This window comes from Hakea prostrata, chromosome 2 (assembly GCF_041222555.1).
Source record: "Hakea prostrata isolate BN-2017 chromosome 2, UWA_Hpros_2, whole genome shotgun sequence".
NCBI classification, from domain to species: Eukaryota; Viridiplantae; Streptophyta; class Magnoliopsida; order Proteales; family Proteaceae; genus Hakea; species Hakea prostrata.
In genome coordinates this window covers 62,659,357-62,677,777 of record NC_142601.1, presented here as the reverse complement: position 1 = coordinate 62,677,777, position 18,421 = coordinate 62,659,357, and the positions used below count along the sequence as shown (strand labels likewise).

The 18,421-nt window shown below is 38.1% G+C and overlaps 2 protein-coding genes across 2 annotated transcripts in view; one reads left to right on the top strand and one right to left on the bottom strand.

The window, feature by feature from the left end:
- The first annotated feature begins 2,202 nt into the window (after nucleotides 1-2,202).
- On the top strand, nucleotides 2,203-7,563 carry LOC149025535 (alkaline ceramidase-like). The gene is made up of 3 exons (XM_089145747.1): nucleotides 2,203-2,609; nucleotides 4,911-5,269; nucleotides 6,794-7,563. Exons 2-3 carry the CDS (start codon nucleotides 5,019-5,021, stop codon nucleotides 7,305-7,307), a joined length of 765 nt encoding a protein of 254 aa, XP_089001873.1. The 5' UTR covers nucleotides 2,203-2,609; nucleotides 4,911-5,018; the 3' UTR covers nucleotides 7,308-7,563.
- Nucleotides 7,564-7,604: 41 nt separating this feature from the next.
- MEE18 (maternal effect embryo arrest 18) overlaps nucleotides 7,605-18,421 on the bottom strand; it is a 31,775-nt gene continuing 20,958 nt past the window's right edge. The window contains exons 7-13 of the mRNA XM_089145746.1: nucleotides 16,185-16,256; nucleotides 15,514-15,597; nucleotides 13,476-13,577; nucleotides 12,408-12,455; nucleotides 12,067-12,192; nucleotides 11,851-11,943; nucleotides 7,605-8,720 (exon numbers count right to left, since the gene is read on the bottom strand). Of these exons, the coding sequence (XP_089001872.1) occupies nucleotides 8,598-8,720; nucleotides 11,851-11,943; nucleotides 12,067-12,192; nucleotides 12,408-12,455; nucleotides 13,476-13,577; nucleotides 15,514-15,597; nucleotides 16,185-16,256 (648 nt within the window). The 3' untranslated portion in view covers nucleotides 7,605-8,597. The remainder of the gene's footprint in view (nucleotides 8,721-11,850; nucleotides 11,944-12,066; nucleotides 12,193-12,407; nucleotides 12,456-13,475; nucleotides 13,578-15,513; nucleotides 15,598-16,184; nucleotides 16,257-18,421) is intronic.

Sequence of the window (18,421 nt, the reverse complement as noted above, 5' to 3'; positions counted from 1 at the left end):
ACTCCAGAATGTTGGAAAGTTTTAAGTGGATGACTTCTCATAGAAAAGAAATTAGTGATACCAAAATCAGTCTGGGTAAAGTTTGGACTAACAGTTCAGCAAGGATGATGACCAATACATTTGCGGATGTAAAACTTAAAAAAATACCAGGACTTATAATATTAGACTTTCTTGGACACAAACCTACCCAACTACTAAACTATGAATTTCACTAACACACAAAATATATCCTGCCAAGTAACTTGAACCATATGATTCTCAAAAAGAATACTAGGGCTTTATGGTTATAAGTAAGTTTGTGCTTGAGGAACATATTAGGACCTAGAGACAGCTTCAGTTTCCAGCGACGGATGAAAACCAGAAACCTGCTGAGTCCGGATCACCTCCCCGTCAAGGGATTGATGTTTTTTACCACAATTGTGTGGGGCCCATGTGAGACACTGGGGTACCATTTCTGAATTATTTTATCAAACTCAGACATGGGCCATGTGAAAGCACTTTCCTACACTCAATGCTATCTCCACTGCTAATGTCACAGTGTTCGTCATCTCTACGTTCCTGCGTAGACCAGAAGAAAGACTTGACTGACTGTGGGATGGGCATTCCACTTCTTAGAATTCCCCATCAATTTCCTCCGCTACTTGAATTTCATTTATGATAACATAATTTGCGGTTATGAAACAATGAGATCTATCACACTTCACTTCTACTCAAATTAAAATAGCATTAGAGGTGGGGGGATCTACAGAATCTTGGTGCTCATCCCTTTTCTTTCTTTCTCTCCCTTCTTTGAATCCCGCTCCGATCGCTCATCTCTCAACTGTGATGTTTGCTTGTTTGGTAGAGGAAGAAAACCAGATCAAATCTATTGAGAAATGGAAAAAAAAAAAAAAAAAATTGATTCCCTCATGTCTCAACTGTGCTGTCTGCTTGTTTGGTGGAGAAAGAAAACCAGATGAAATCTATTGAGAAATCTATTGATGAAAAGGAAAATTATTGATTTATCATGGAGCACCCACACCCAAACTTTGGAATATATGAAGTTATTATCCGACATCTATTTATTTCTATTCGTTTTCATGCATGTTCATACACCATCATTGGCTCCAGTTGGTGCATGCCTGTAAGGGCTGTAAATCCTATAAGGTCAATACTTGATCTCTTTATAAAAAAAAGTTAAAAGAGTTACGAGTTACCATTTTTTTTTTCTTCTTCTTTCCCAAATACTTGGTATTTGTTACCCTGAACAAATTTTCAATATTTAACACTTATTTTAATGAAAAGTAAAATGGTTTTGTGCACTAATAAATAACAACAACTTAACATCGTTTGAAGTGAAGGGATTAATAGTAATTATAATAAATGCAGGGTTAGATATATCATTTTATTATAGTATGAAAGCATTAATTTTCTTTTCCAAAAAAAATGGCATCAATTATTTATTCGTCCATCTTTATACAATTTATCAATTTTTGCTCATAACATTGACATATCAACTAAACTTTTAAGGGAAATTTTTTTATTTGGTTCAATTGGTTCAAGGATTCAAAACGGTAGGGGTGGGGTGAAGACTATTATATATATATATCATTAGAGAGTTGCACTCGCACCTATGACCTTTTCCATTCTTTCTCAGTAGCGAACAGTAATTGTGAAATTTTTTTTTCTTTTTTGTTGGGTGAAATAGTAATTTATTTAAATTTCAGTAATTGTGATTCAAACCCCAAAAAAACCCCATGTAAACGGATAGTTGTGGTCACGTTCTAAGGTTTGAAATGTGAATCATCTTCCCTGATAGGAACACTTTGTGCTTTCTCTATGGTGTCATGAGACTCATAAGTCATAACCACAAGTATACAAGCTCATAAGTAAAAAAAATAATAAAAATTTTTAAAATATAATTTTCGTTATTAATATCTGTGAGTCCATGTAATTTGTGGTTTACAGCGGTCAACAGAGTAAGGAGTAGTTGAGGTCATGGGAGAGGATCGGGAGTCCCACGTTCCCAGTAAGGAACGTAAGGAAACGGTTAGAAAACCTAAGCAATATTATTTTCGGTCGACATCTCACATAAATTTCGACAAGGTAAAAGAAAGCGACAAATCTGAAATCTCGTGTAAAGAAATTCAAGAAAGAAAAAAGGAGTTGTATTTGGATTTATTGTAACATAGATACCCATTCACCGCCCCGATGGTGATTGAGCAAACAAACCGTTAAAAGCTACGTCAGTATTATTTTAGGGTTTCTTTTTTTATTTCTCTGACTAGCTTTTGTTCTTCAAGGGTTTACGGTTCTAGTTGAACCCCTTGCCGTTGCTTGTATATTTAATACGGATGAGACTCCCATTAATTAATTAGGTTTAGTATCTCTGTTTGGACCATAAATCCAAAAAGCGATAAGAAACTATTTTCCAGGATCGAATCCAGAACGGAACTGGGGATTGGTAGTGGGTACTAGCAGAGCAGAGCAGAGCAGAGCAGGCAGTTGCCGACGGTGTGCATATGGGTATCTTTATCTTTTCTAATCTCTCCCGCGTTAGGGAGCCTCACCTCTTCGATCACCGGCGGTGTTAGGGTTGTGGGTGACAAGGAGGCCACCGTGGATAAAAGGTTACATATCCAATCTCTCTCCCTATGTTCTGTTGATTCATATCTTGAATGAAAACCAAATCGATTTTCTGTTGGGCTTTTCTAAGTTACCGTGAAGAGTGATTATTCGTTATTTTTTTTATCGTGATTGTGAATAAAATTTATTGTAGATCTTATTTGATTTAGGATATCAATTGGAAAGACTGTTTTGGAGTTGACTTACGAGTTCTTGGCTGGATATTAACCTGATATCACAATTCTGGACACTGTCACGATAGACTGCTTCTTTCCTCCAATGAGTGAAAGTTTCATTACCCAAGAAAGAAAATGATAGACTGCTTGTTTGTCGAACTGATATGCAGATAAACCTGATTGAGATGTTTGAGGTGATACACATTTTGCTGAATTGATTTAGACATGTTCTGATTTGGATTGCTTGAAATGAATTGTTGCAAATGTGACCTTCGCTGTTGTTTTTTTCAGCGTCTTTCTGCATAATGGTAGATTATGAAGCATAAATTGATTGATAGCGCATGTCTGATATCTGTGTATTTCTTGATTTTGGATGGTTAAGATTTTTTTTTTTTGGAGGTAAGCGGATGGTTAAGATTTACTGATTTACTGCAGGTATATTAATCCAACAAACTTTCTTAATGTACTAGATGTATCTAATTTGGAATAATTTTTGTTCTTGTCATTTGGGTGCCAATCTTGAGAAAACTTACCGGCTATAGAAACATCAAGAAACCGTGACTTTATCCTTAACTCCCAATAAACCTATGCTCTCGCTGGGACGCTGGTTGGCCCTTTCCACAACCCAAAAAAAGAAGAAAATAAAAGCTGCTAAAATTCTAACTGGTTGACTATGTCTTGTATTATTAATAATGTTTGCTGAAGCATGTAAGATTAATCTTATAGGCTAATTTTGAGAATGTCCAGCTTTTTTAAGAAGAGGATAAGCTATGGACCCAATTAATTAGAATGTTTAGTTCTGAGGTAACCCAAAGAAGCAGGGGTGAGCCTAAGATGATCATAGGAGAAGTGGTAAAGAAGAACATGCTTACCATAGGCCTTGTTCCCAGTATGATCCAAGTAGAGCTTGAGTGGAGACCAAAGATCATTGCTGTCCACCCTATCCAGTTATATTATGTGTTGCAGCCTCTGTTTTCACACTTCTTTTTGTGTCCTAGAACAGAAGGTTGGCCGAGTTGTCTCTGTGGTCGATGGCCTAGAGTTTGTGGTTATGTTGTATTCCCCATCCCATTAATTGTTTATTCTTTTGTTGCTGTCTCTTCTAGGATCCACATTGCCGACCTACTAAGATGGGATAAGGTTATTGATCTTGCGGCGTTGATATTAAAAAAAAAAGAAGAGGAAATTAAGGATCAATTTTTATTTTTCTATTAAACCATGTTATTATCTAATCTTTTCCTCATTTATGTTAGGTGTTAGTTCCCTATAAGAGATTGATAAGTACTGCTAGCTAAAATTTCCAACTTGAATATGGTTGGTTGCTTTTGCGCTGCTATGTGATGTACACACTTCATGTAAACTTTATAAGGGAAAATTCTAAATAGGTATAAGACAAGCAATATTGCATCGACTATGGAGCTGGTGTCCACAAAGGGAGAAAACAGGAGTAAATTTTATGTAGTTGAGTGGAAAAGCCAGAAAATTGAAATGAGAAGTCAAAAGTTAAATATGACTTTGGGGTAGCTTTGATGAAAGATAAATTATAGTAAAGACATTTAACTGGTTTCAGGATTTGCGCCATTGGCCTTTAAACTCATTAAGGGTAAGAGTTGATGTAACTCAGATTAGAGCTGACCAATTGATGAGAGAATATATGAATTTGTGGTGACCACAAACGCAGCCTCAAAGAGAGTTGAATGCCTAACAGTTTCTGTGTTGCTAACCCCATTGATTTTTCAGAAGGGCTTTGTTATGCTGAATCAAGGTGTTGTTTGTATGTTTGAACTTATCTTACAGACATCATTGCATTTGCAATGTTTCAGAAACATTGTATCAGGTCTACTTTAGCTAGACTTCTAGCATTGACAAATCAAGTATAAGGATGTATTTCTTGTAATACTTAAATTATCTTTACCATTTTATTTTATTTGTTTATTATATTTTATTGTTCTATTTTTACTTCTTCTTTTTATTTTATTATTATTATTATTTTTTTTTTTATCTTGATAGATTTCAATATTTTACTCTTGAAAAGTTGAACGTAAGTACTTCTTGGCAATTTTGGCTGATGTTCAATAAGTTCTGCAGTTTTTAATACATCTTTTTGTTTTTGGTTTTTCTGTCTTGCAGTTCCCTTGAACTAAGTTATCTAGTGAGGAGACTACTGGTATTAATTCACATCTTGATAAGGTGCTCCTGCTGGACATATTCGTGTTTTGGGTATAAATATATTGGAGAATGGCAGATAGATCAAGTTTCTGGGGTCCTGTCACATCCACCACAGTGTGGTGTGAGAAGAATTACGTCTATTCTTCTTATATTGCTGAATTTTTTAACACAATATCGAATGTCCCTACCATAGTCTTGGCTTTTATTGGGCTTATAAATTCCTTGAGACAACGGTTTGAGAAGAGATTTAGTGTTCTTCATATATCCAACATGATACTTGCCATTGGTAGTATACTGTTCCATGCCACATTGCAGCATGTGTAAGTATCTTTCTCTGAGTATCTGGCTTTGTATTGTTTCTTCCATTTATCAAGCTTATTCTTCCAACTCTTTGCTTATGTGAAATAATGGTAGGGGCACCTGTTCATCCATCTGAATGCAAATTATTATTATTATTTTTTTTAATATTATGCTTGTCTTTTTATTGCTATTAATTTTGTCGGATTGGAATAATGTACCTTTTATTGAAATATCAAAGTTGGAATCCTGAATTGTGTGCAAAATTAATCACCTTTTTTGTCTTCATCCAAAAATACTCTATGGGAAGTTTATTGTGCTTACTTGTTGAAGCTGGTTTCCAAAGTAAGTATTGAACTGTCATTGAGAAGAGCTGTACTGAAAAGTTATGGGCATGTGGAAATGGAGGGGTTAAAATGAGAAGAGAAATGGTTGGAAGTGATGTGACGAGAGAAACTGATTACATATTTAGATTCTGTAGTTCTTAGCTGTTGTCAATTCTTCACACACAAGAAAATATAATTAATATAACATTTCCCCAAAATAAACAACCTGTGGCTACAAGATGTGATCTGAATCTTAAAGATTTAAATTTTGGAACTTTGAACCTTTACAGCTGCCAAACTGAACTATCCTGATGGTAAAATGAGTCTCTACCATCCATTTTTTCTAATTGCTGTTACAACCACGTGTATCCTAGTTGAATCACATCTAACCTTGCCATTTAATTATTTGCACTTTCTTCAGTGAGGTTTATACTCTGTTCCTCCCAAGAGATACTAGATTACTGTTTATGAAATATCTAACATTAGCAAATGTGACAGACAGATAAGAAATTTTATTGCTTTTCCTGACTGAGAAAAAAAGAAGAAGAAGAAGCAGCAGCATTCGGCAGGTTTATGAATTATAACAGGAGTGTGTCCCCTCAATTTCTGCGACATGGAATGTAAAAAGCTAAAACCAAAGTCGTTGAATGGAAAGTATTCACATGTTTAAATTTAATGCCTAATCCAGTTTCAGAATGCCCAACATATTTCAAGGATGAGTTGTTTTTAATTACTTTTTATCGTGGCATATGGCAGTATCTGTGTGGGTTGGGAAGTACATGGATGAGGAAGTTAGGACAACTCTCATTGAAAATTGAGCCCTAAACCATCCTGCTATGTGATAGATTTCCTAGCTTGCTGAGATGGGGCAATGCTCTGACCGTACCACATGACTCTGCTCTTCTGTCAATTATATACTCCCTCTGAGATCCCTAAATGCTATCCATTTGAAAGAGTAATTTTCATTTGCATACCTGTATATCATTTTCAGCAATAATTGAATTGCATCCAGGGATGACAATTTAAGATGTTATTCATTTGTTGTTGGTATTGGTATTGGTATTGCAGGGATTCCTACTTATTTTACACATAAATTTGTAGAAGCCTGTGTAATTTCTATATGTTTTGATTAGTCTCAAGGGCAATGCTCATAATTGTTTGGCTAATGCCTAGATGATTTGTTAGTTATACTTGAAGATAACTTTTGGAATCTATTATCAGACAACAGCAAAGTGATGAAACTCCAATGGTGTGGGAGATGCTCCTCTACATATACATCCTCTACTCACCAGATTGGCACTACAGGAGTACAATGCCCACCTTTCTGTTTCTCTATGGTGCTGTATTTGCCATTGTCCACTCACAGTTGCGGTTTGGCATTGGCTTCAAGGTGCATTATGTGATCCTCTGCCTCATCTGCATCCCCCGAATGTACAAGTATTATATTTACATTGAAGATGTGGCAGCAAAGCGGCTTGCCAAATTCTATGTTGGTTCTCTAATTCTGGCAAGTATGTGTTGGTTCTGTGATCGATTCTTCTGCAAGGAAATATCAAACTGGTACCTGAATCCTCAGGGTCACGCATTGTGTCATGTTCTTATGGGATTCAACTCCTACTTTGCCAACACATTCTTGATGTTCTGCCGTGCTCAGCAACGAGGTTGGTCCCCAAGGATTGTCTGCTTCCTGGGATTTTTTCCCTATGTTAAGATCCAGAAGCCGAAGACCCAGTGAATGATGGTCAGCTAACTTCCTGCTTTTCAATGACTGTTCTTCCTAGGTGACCAAAGTTTGCAAGCAGTCACAGTTTTATTCTTCTGAGTTGTAAATGGTGATTGTTCCTGCACAAAGCTGAGATCACTTAGATCTAGTTAGGCCCGATATTTAGACATTTTAATTGAATTTCTCTCGCCTTTTCCTTGGGAAGAGTAGAAAGAACTTCTGTTACTGATCACAAAATTTGTTTGTTATAGGAAATCTTGATCCAAAGTATTTGCTGAGGTCGAAGTTGTGTTAAGTTGATGTTGAATTTTCACCTAGAATAATCCCCGTATGAGCAAAATCCAAAATGGAGCCTAAGGGGATCAGTAGAGGTAAGGCCTAATATTGAGGTTATTCTCTAAAGAAAATTAAAAGCAGGTTTTAGTGGAAATCAGAGTATAAAGCATAAAAAATTGATGATGAACAATAAATCAAATATTTTATTTGGCTAAGAAAAGTAAGACCAGGGATTACCATATAAGAGAGTTTTTTGTTACAAGTAAACGTGAACTTGCCAGAAGAAAAAAAAAATAGTTTCAGATTAAAAATGACAACAAAAATATAAATGAATACAATTGTTCACCATGTTTTGGTATGTAAAAATCACCAAAAAAGATGTCAGCCCCACAACTACCAAATCTTTCAATGTATAAACCAATGGCTGATACAAAAAATAAAGGTATCAGAAAATGACACCATGAGTATGGTACCACACTTTACGCACATCTTCCTTCTACGATTTCCACTATAACTCCAATGCTGCTTTCTTCTGTTATGATGAAAGGAGCCGACAGATAAATGGCTGCTTAAAACAGTTTTCTGGAAAGAAACCTGGAGGAAATGTCTGTCAATTTTTTTCACTTCCATTCCCTTTCCTCCCCCCCAACAAAAACCCAAAAAAAGAAGCAAAACTACACTTAGAAAGAAAACTAATAAGTGATCTGATGAAATTCATGTTGCCTAAGGCTTTCAATGGTATATATCATATCATACATATCATCCAGAATTGGAGGATCACATGCCTGCATTCTATAAGTACATTCATCTCACAAAACATTGTCTGTAAAGACCTGAAGAACAATTACAAATATCAGTAACTATTCCAATAAACCATAATGAGTTAACGGATGAGATTGACAGGCAATATTAATAGAATACTCCTTTATTTATTATGAACCTTACCTCACAATAATAATCCAACTAAAACTGGAGGATCAGATATCACTTTATATCTCACACACGGTACTGGATTAGCCCAAACGATCATAAAGCCCCATTATTAAGAATGCTCGCTTGATCATCAATCAAATGGGCAAGAGCTTGAATTAAAGACTTCGGGTCAAAAATAATTCCAGCTTTGGTGTCATGTATGGAATCAACCATTATCTACAATGTGGATCAGGTTATGAGTTTCTACCCCCAAAAAGAACAAAAAAAAGGGAGAAAGAGAGAGATCGGTTTAAGAGTTCTCAAGTGTAAATAGCACAGGTTTACCAAGTCATGACTAAAAAAATTTTCTGAAAAAAGAAACAACGCAAAAAGAAAAGGGAATTTCAAACAATACTGTTTTCCTGAATTAATGAGGCAAGTGTTTTTTTTTTTTTTGGATGAGTAAATAATTATATTAAAGAACGATAAGACAAGGAAACAAGGTCTTTAAGAGGAAGACCGAAAAGAAGAGCTAAGACCCCAGGAGACAAGAATGAATCTGTTCCTTGGGGTATCCTCAACAAGGGGTGGGGGAATGCTAACAATCTAGAAAAGACATCAAAATAGATGGCATTCCAAATCATGTCTAAAGAGTGAGATTTGGAAGTCCATCTCCAAAGATTATGCTCCCACCACAGATGATGAATGGAAGTACAAAAAACTAGCTTACCAATCCGATCACAAATGGAAGAACCTGAAAAGTTTATCACAATCCAAGACCAATCACGATCAAACCCAAAGGAACGCTTCGAATGGGGGCAGATGGAGGCAAGGGCTTTCCCCAGATGGATCTGGAGAAGGGACAGGAGAAGAAAAGGTGCTCAAGGTTTTTCAAGCCGTTCCAACAAAGGATGCAGTTGGGGTTTTACTGAGATATGGCGGCTAATAAAGAAGGATTGGGTGGGAAGGTCATGGTTGAGGGCTCCCCAAAGGGTGAGGGAATGGTGTGGAATGAAACCTTTGAACCAAACCAAGGGGACCCAGGGTGGCTTAGGGTTATGGGCTTGGAGAAGATTCCACGTGGAAATAGTGGAGAAGGTCTTTGTGGGAGAAGGGAGCCAAAACTATGAGATCATGAGGGGAACCAACGAGACGAGGAAGAGAATCCCAAACTTGTGTGAGAAGGGGGAGGGGGGAAGGGTTCCATGAACCATTGGAGATGATGGCTAATAAGGGAATGTTTTTTGGGATACGAGAGACATAGACATTTCGGGGCCCAAAATGGTTATAGAGAATGCATTTCGGGGCCCAAAATGGTTAGGAGAGAAATGCCCAAAGAGCTAGAGAGAGGAGTTTCCTCCAAATCCATAAGGATGCGTTTGTTTGAGGTGGGGTGGGAAGGGGTGGGAAAAAACATGTGGGTCCCATGGTGGAGGAGGGAGAAGGAAAGGAAAGGAAAGATTTTGTGGAAAAGTGAGGGGGGGGGCCCCCTTTTGCTTTTCCCAACTTTCCCACAAAGTCCCACCAAATATGTGGGGTTTAAAATAGCAGGGCTGGGAGGGGACAAACTTGTCTCCCACTTTCCCACCCCAAGCAACGAAACAATCTACCATTTTGGAATTTAAAGGAAAAGTAAGAAATCTACACTTTTTTCAAGAATTTTTTCCACCCCCCCCCCCCCCCCCCCTTTCCCCCCAAAAACCCGCCTAAGGGATTAGAGGGGGATAAGGGAGCCGTCCAAAAGGAATTTGCACGAAGAAAATAGGAATGGATCCAATTAACCCAAATGGAGTCATGCTTTGAGGCAATTTTCCAAATGGGTTTGAGGAGGTAGGCAAGGTTAACATCATAAATCCGGCAGATTCCCAGGCCTCCTTCAGAAGTTGGGCAACAAATAGTTGACCAACTGATAAGGTGGAGAAAGCGAGAGGCTTCTTGCCTTTTCCAAAGGAAGGCACAGAACAAAGATTCCATAGCATGGATGGTGAATTTGGGGATGGAGAAGATACCGCACCAGAGAGATACGAAGATTGAAGGACAGAGCAAATAAGGACAACCCTAAAGCTTGCCCTTCCAGAGCTTAAGCTTCTTGCGGATATGATCAAGCATGGGGAGGCAGTGGTGGCAAGTTAGTCTACCGGGAATGAGGGGGAGGCCAAAGTAGACAACAAGGAAAGAGCCAGGTTTAAAGCCTGAGGTTTGGAGGAGAGAGGTTCGAAGCTGAGTTGGGACACCAGAGAGAAAGAGGGTGGATTTATCAAGATTGACACGGAGGCCAAAAAAGAATTCAAAGAGCGAAAGGGCTGAAAGAATGGAGGAGATGGATTGGTGATCCGCTTTGGAGAAGATCATGAGATCATCGAGACAAAAGCGAGATGGGTGAGGTTGATGGATTTGCATTTGGGAATGGGAGAGATGAGAAGTTGGTCGGTTTTGGATTGGAGAATACGGAAGAGGACCTCTAGAGCTAGGGAAAAAAGGTAAGGGGAGAGGGGGCAGCCTTGGAGGATGCCAACACAGGAAGAGAAGAAGCCCACAAGAGATCCGTTGGTGATGATGGAGAATCGGGGAGAGGAGATACAAATCTCGATCCAATGAATAAAAGGGAGAGGGAAGCCCATGGAGGAGAGGACATCACTAATAAAGTCCCAACAAATGAAGTCAAAAGCTTTGTGAAGATCTACCTTGAGAAGAGCTGCCGGGGAATGAGCGGAACTATCAAAACCACGGACAATTTCCATGCAAAGAAGGATGTTGTCCGCAATACCACACCCCAAGATAAAGGCAGATTGATTTGAACTCACAAGGGAGGGAAGAGCCTTCTTGAGCCTATTCACTAGGACCTTAGAGATAAATTAGTAAAGGAGGTTACAGAGGAAAATAGGGGGAAAATCGGAGAGAGAGGAGGCCCCTTGCTTCTTGGGGATGAGGCAGAGGAAGGATTGGTTGATGGAGGAAAGCTGAGAAGGGTTGAAAAAGAAGCTTCGGACAACCTGAACAAGATCATTCTCAATGAAATCCCAAGAGGCAAGTGTTTGAATAAAGAAAACAGAAGAACTGCTCTCAATTGTGTGTTACAGTTTGAAATAAACCATGAAGGGACTGCACTCCATTCCTGTCCTTGGATGCGTTCTTCACAAGTGCATTTCCTGAATATTTTTAGCTGCCACTCTAAGAGATGAGCCAATTTTTTTGTATTGAGATTGAATTTGTTTGAAGATAAGAAATCAAATGGAAATTTTCTACCAAGAAAAAAAAAATTAAATGGAAATATGTCAAGCAAACAACTTTTCTCTCTCTAGTGAGTTTTTTTTTTGGGTTGATGGGTTGTTTGGTCTCAAAACATAAAAAGATAAGTGTACAATACCACTTGAAAAATTCCTTGGGCAGCCAAAGAGTTCATATCTACAGGAATTTCAGCATTCTTAGGAACCAACAAGGCATTGATGTATTCACTCGGCTGCAAAAAAATGACCATCGTAAAAACATGTGTTACGCAATGAGAATAGGATGATGCTGATATGGAAAAAATGCCAGTCAGAAAATCCAACAGTTAATCTCACGTACAAAACAATTAACTTACATGGTTATTGAGACAGTTTTGAGGCTCTCCATATTTTCTGTTTAGAGCATCTGTAATAGCGGTTACAAAACAGGACGCAGAGAACCCAGTAGTTTCTCTGTCATGCGAGCCATTCAACAAGAGGACCTACATTTGGAAGAAACTGAGTAAATGTACCAACATATCTTAATTACCTTAACTGTCTTTGATGTAGGAATCAGAAATTGTGACTCAATACAACTAAATCTCTACATCGTCAACCATCATTATATATTGGTACAACAGAATTAAGAAGAAAAAATTTGGGTTACTTTTTAACTAGAGGAACAACTGAACAATCATAATAGCCAATCAGAGGATACCTTGAGACAAGAACTCGAGGAAATGATCTCTCCAATGCCAAGCAAGACCTGCGAATGCCAGAGAAAGTAAAAGAAAATAAAGGATACAATTATTCAGGATTGCAAATAACAAAAACCAATGAGTTTGCTGGTAATGTTCCCAATAAATAAGTCAGACCTACATTACTATCAGGAGTTTACAGTTGCATGTTGATAGAAGCCTTAACAAGTTCCACATTTCCTGCCATATTGCTTCATCCTCAATATGAAAATTTTAGCATTATAATCCCACCATACAGCCAAATCAAGTTCTCTCCTCCAAGACTTACCAAACCAACAATTTGACACTTAAAATGGATGACATGCATAGGAGAAGAATGCCAACTCTGAGCAGTTGATCATGGTGCTGCTCACTGAAACAGCAACCACTAGTTATATCTGGCGTTTGAGACCCACCTCGCTCCCTCACTCCCCCTCCCATGAAAAGAAAACAAAAAAAAAAGAAGCTAGCCTATAGGATCTTTGTTTGGAATCGTGAGACAAGAAAAGAGTTGCCCCACCCCCACCCAATATAGACTGGAGGACAAACACATGGGCCAACTACATGGTCAAACACATCCTATCAAAAGAATGAACTGGAGGCAAATATTATCTAACAAACCCTAACGTCAATAAGGTGACTGCTGCAGGAAGACTCTTGCATAATGATTTGGAATTTCATATTCCCTTTCTAAACTATGAATGCATACTTTCCACACGTAAACATAAAATATCTCAGGTTCCAAGTTCAAAAAATTTTTATGAAGTCACTATGTAGTCCATAGACTTCCAGTTACATGCTTCCACTTCTAAATGCTCTACATGTGACATCAAAATTTAAAGCCTGCCTTGCACACATCACCAACACTGCTTTCTATTAGGGATGCTTACAATAACAAATTAACAGTGCATGGTACAAAGAGGGCATACTTTCCACACGTAAACATAAATTCAACCTTTTCTCTGAACATAATTTGCTTCCACATAATTACCAAATATCAAAAGCCTCACCATCTAAATACTTAACCATATCAAGATCTAGGATTTTACCAGCGAAGGGCAGATAGAAGTGAATAGTGAACCCATTGCATAAACTATGCAGTCAACATTATTCAGCTGGTCCAGGACAGAAGGGTTAGCTTCAGGGAAGACCTACTCAAAGAAGGCAACAAAAATATCAAGGGAAGAAACAATTTACAATGCACAAAAAGAAAGATTCTACAACACAAAATAGATTGCTGTTGGAAAAAGCATATCATCAGAGATTTCCCCAACACTATCTAACTATATTTTCATAGGCTATGTGAGACAATCAATGACAATGTTAGAAAATTTAAGAGTTTTAAAACAACTTAGGACTACATGCTCAAGAGTAACATGAAAGTAACTGAAATTCCAACACAGGTGGAAGCTCACGTGGGGATGACGGTGCTCAAAGCTGTATTCCAAGTGAATGAAATCTAGAAAAAGTGCTTATTGCTGAACCCTTCACAAAATGAGGCATTAGGTTTCCCTTGTGTAAAAGGAGTTGTGATAGGTCTATCAATGTTCCATGGGAGAGGGCAATATCAACCAACAAGCAAAGCAAACTATAAATATAATTCTTTTTTTTTTTTTTTTTTTTTTTTTTTTTTGGGGGGCGTTGGGGGGCGGGGGGGCCATGGGGGGGGGCTATCAACCAACAAGCGCACTATATTATTCTTTCTCTTTTTTTTTTTTTTTTTGGGGGGGGGGGGGGCAGGGGTGGGGGAGGATGGGTTGGAGGGGTGAATTAGGAAGGTTGGTTAAGCAACTGTAACATACAATTAGCTAGTACAGATGCTGGTGTGCTTTGGTAATGACATGAAATTATGCATCTTATTTTGGTTAAGAAAAATGGATCCATATATAGCCAACCACATTTAGTTGGGAAAAGGCAGAGTTTATGTATTTTTGTTATGAAAAAGGGGCTGGATGAAATAGATCCTGAGAAGATAATTGGCTCAGTCATGCAAGTGACTGTAAAAAATGGATCGAATAAGAGTCATTATCGATCAACATTCAGCTCATATGTTTGCTTACCACTTAGACTTCCAGCCATTTAGTAAGAAAATAATAAATGCTATCACTATTTTGTAGGGCTAGCACAATAGTGCTGGAGTGATGGCGATTTTGCCAACCTGTATTATTGCATAGAGAAGGTTACCCTTGTTTGGCCACATCTCAAATTTACTTGGGTGCTAAGCAAGCTGTCACATGGCGGTTATGAAAATGGTGCAAACGCACAGTGAATGCACAATGGTTGTTAGGAAACCATATAAAATTTAATTTTTCCTTTCACTTGTTCTGGGAACCATTCTCCCCCTCTCTGTTCCTAGCTTTATACTCATTCAGAGTATATCTTTCAAGAATGAAACCTTCCTGGGATACTCACAAAAAGAACACAGCTTGTGTCTTCTTATCCTTTTCACTTTTTGTTAGGACCCTAGGGATGAGGCCATGTGGAATGAGGGTTAGTTAGGGTTACCTTAGGGATGAGGCCAGTGAGTCGATGGGGTTCAAAGGGTTTCCAAGGGATGAGGCCATGTGGAATGAGGGTTAGTGGGTTACACCTGGGGGGGGGCCGGGGGGGGGGGGGGGTGTGGGGGGGGGTTGGGGGTATAAAAGGGGGGGGGGGGGGGGGGGCCGGTTTAGAGAGTTCCGCCGTAGGCAGAGGGACACCAGCTGTGGGGGTGTCTCCCATAGAAACCAAAGTCTATAAATTCTTGCAATTCTTGTGCTGATTTTGGGAAGTAATAGTAGGGTTTTATCACTTTTCTTTTTAATCTGATAGTTAGAGTTGGGGTGGTTTGAGGGCTGGTTGAAGTGGGGATGTCAAATCCTATCTTCTTCACTTCTTCATTTTTATCCATGTTTTCTGCCTGTATAAAACTACACAGCAATAAATAGGCAATATTTTCAAATACCTCTTACATCAAACAGTGTGGATAGCAACAGTATAACCCATCAAATGAAAATAACAGCATTTGTTGAGAACAGTGTAGATACACATACCAATCTCTTCATTGTATATTTTGAAGAACTTGAAAAATTAACACGCATTATTTACCTCATGAAGCAAATTTTTCCCCTCACTGGACATGTAGAACACCCTCTTTATTCTTGAAGGCAGTGTCGAAACTTTAGAGTTTTCCTATCCAGAATAAACCAACGCTATTATCGATCCAATTGATGAAACACAAACAAGAACCAACTTAGCATCTTATATGGTTGTGGAGTTATCTACAGGATTAAAAGTCTATCATGGCTTCTTTCAAGTTAAACACCGAATGTACTGCTGGTAACCAAAGAAAAAGGCTTCCACACAAGCAGAGTCTAGGGGGCAATTTTCCTACGCAGCCTTACCCCTAGCAACTTTTTCTGAGAGGCTGTTTCGATGCCTTGACCTCAGGCTACAACTGTGGTCCACTGACCGTAGCACCAAGGCCCACCCCTGTTACTGGTAATTACAAAAGTACTTCTAGTTATAGACTCTACCATGAGATGATGTCAGCTAGATGTAGTCTGGAGCTATGACGGTTACATTCCTCAATGGAATTATTCCAATCATGTCCATCTCCTACCCAGAATGCAATATAACTAATTATCTATTGACACTTCATAGGAAAACATAAAAATCATCGATCCATGTAGGCAACCTCATTCAAGTAGTATGTTTCTGAGGGAGTTATAGGTTTCAATGTTGTAGCACAAGTTCAAAGAGTCACTAATCACAGGTACCTTATTTATGGTTGCGATAGATCCACTGGTTGGATGAGATATTTCGTTCTGACCACGTATCACAGTTCCATCCTGAAATTAATTTGCACAAAATCAATGAAAAACCAATCAGCATAATTGCCAAGTTTCATGGATATACTAAGCAGAAGATGACAGTTTGCATACAAAAGACCATATCATAGGGTACAAAGAAACCGGATGACCATACACTCTCATGTATGACAATAAAAATAACACAAGTGGGGAGGGAATAGTAGTAGGCATAGATTTAAAAGGAGACATGGAAGTTAAATGAATTGGTGATAGGGCAATATCCATCAAACTTGTGCTAGGAAAAGAAAAAGTTGATCAATTTTTATAATGCTTATGCACCCAAAATAGGTTCAATCAGAATACCAAGAAACAATTTTAGGAACACAAGGATGCATTAGTTCAAGGAAGGGACTCCAGTTATAAAATTTCTTTTGGTTATGATTCATCAAAAGTAAACAGATACTTAGGGAAAAAGGGAAGCATACTAACCTTCAAAAGTGGGTAAATTAGTAGCCAAATAGATTTGTTTGTAACTAGAAGAACCAACAGGATATTGTGTAAAGATTGTAAGCTTATACCAGGGGAGAGCTTAAAAACACAACACAAATTATTGAGATATAAATTCAAGATCACATCACTTGAAGAACAACTTTTTCTTGCAATACTCTTTTAAAGTGTGCATAATAGATTCTGACTTGGAACTGCGGAGATTAACCTTGCGATGAAAAGGTTTTAATATAAGACTGAAAGCAGATGGGCCAAAATTGATGATATGGAATTATGGCAAACTGGAAATTTTAGGTACCAAGGTTCGATCACAACTAGAGGAGAAATAAAGAATGTTGCTGCACAATGAATTACTATAGTATGGGTAAAGTGGCGGAGAGTGTAGGGGTTGTTGTATGATCAATGTATCCTTCAAAACTCAAAGGACAAGTTTATAGGACAATCATACGAGTATATGACAAAAAATGACTTATGGAACTGAATGTTAGTAGTGAATAAACAACATAAAAATAAAGTCAGTGTGGTAAAACCAGAAAGGATACAATGACTAACATAGTTATCAAAGCATCATTTATGGAGGCCCAAGGTGATGGCCTGCTTTCTGCGACTCTAGACGACAACTAGTACACCATATGATGCATTATGGACTGAACGGTCACTTTTTTGACATTTAGTACTTCTAATTTTTTTTTTGGGTTTTTAAACGAGGATAATTAATAAACCATTTATCATTCGGTGATTCACTTTATTACCTGAAACTAGAAGCATGGGAACATTTTAACATTAAAGATGTGTGGGGGGGGGGGGGGGGGAATCTGATGTTAAAAAGAATAAAACCAATTGGAGTTTAATTAGAAATTAGCAATAGAAAAAAGAAACAAGTCTTCAGCAACTCTTCTTCTCATCAAGATTCCACAGAAATCCTTTTCTCCATCTCACTCCAAGTCCATGACCATGACTTCTTCTTGCTTTTCTCTGAAGCTCTTTTCAAAACCTCACACTAACAGCAAGCCAGTAGGCAGCACTCCTCTCCTTATTGGATTTTTCCACCATAGGTCCTCTAGGCCCTCTTTTTTTCACCTTTCAATCTCTTCTTATTTCCTCCATAAGTAGCCGAGTATTTCGTAGTCCATACTCCATAGACTCCATACAAGTTGTACAACAAAACATGGATAGGTTGCTATTCCATTATGGTGAGATGAACTTCTGTTAGTATGTTTTTTTCTAAATGATAATCTTATTGGTATGACTCTTAACATTTGTTTAGCTTATAAGTTTTAATATGCTCTATGTGCCACATAAGATGGTTGTATAAAAAAATATACACTACAACACTTTGTCTGCCAAGGAGACACCAAGTGGCAGCCTAATCGGCACTTAAGGGAGCCCTCAAATGCCATGGTCACTTAACCACTTTGATAACCATGAAAAGAATGATCAAACTACAATTAATCTAACAGTAGCTCCTACATGATAAGTTGCAACAAAGCCATTTGAGGTGCATTGGAGGCCTTCAAATGCTCCAGTAGTGGAATTGATTTGATTCAGATAAAATGAGCTAAAAGAGCCATGTTTAGGCCTAATGACTCCAGAATAAGTGAATGAATGCACAGTTTTGGACTGGTAACAGGTATGGCTTTGAATAGAGCTACTGGAGGAAAAGGATCCATGTAGCCAACCCCATAAAGTTGGCAAAG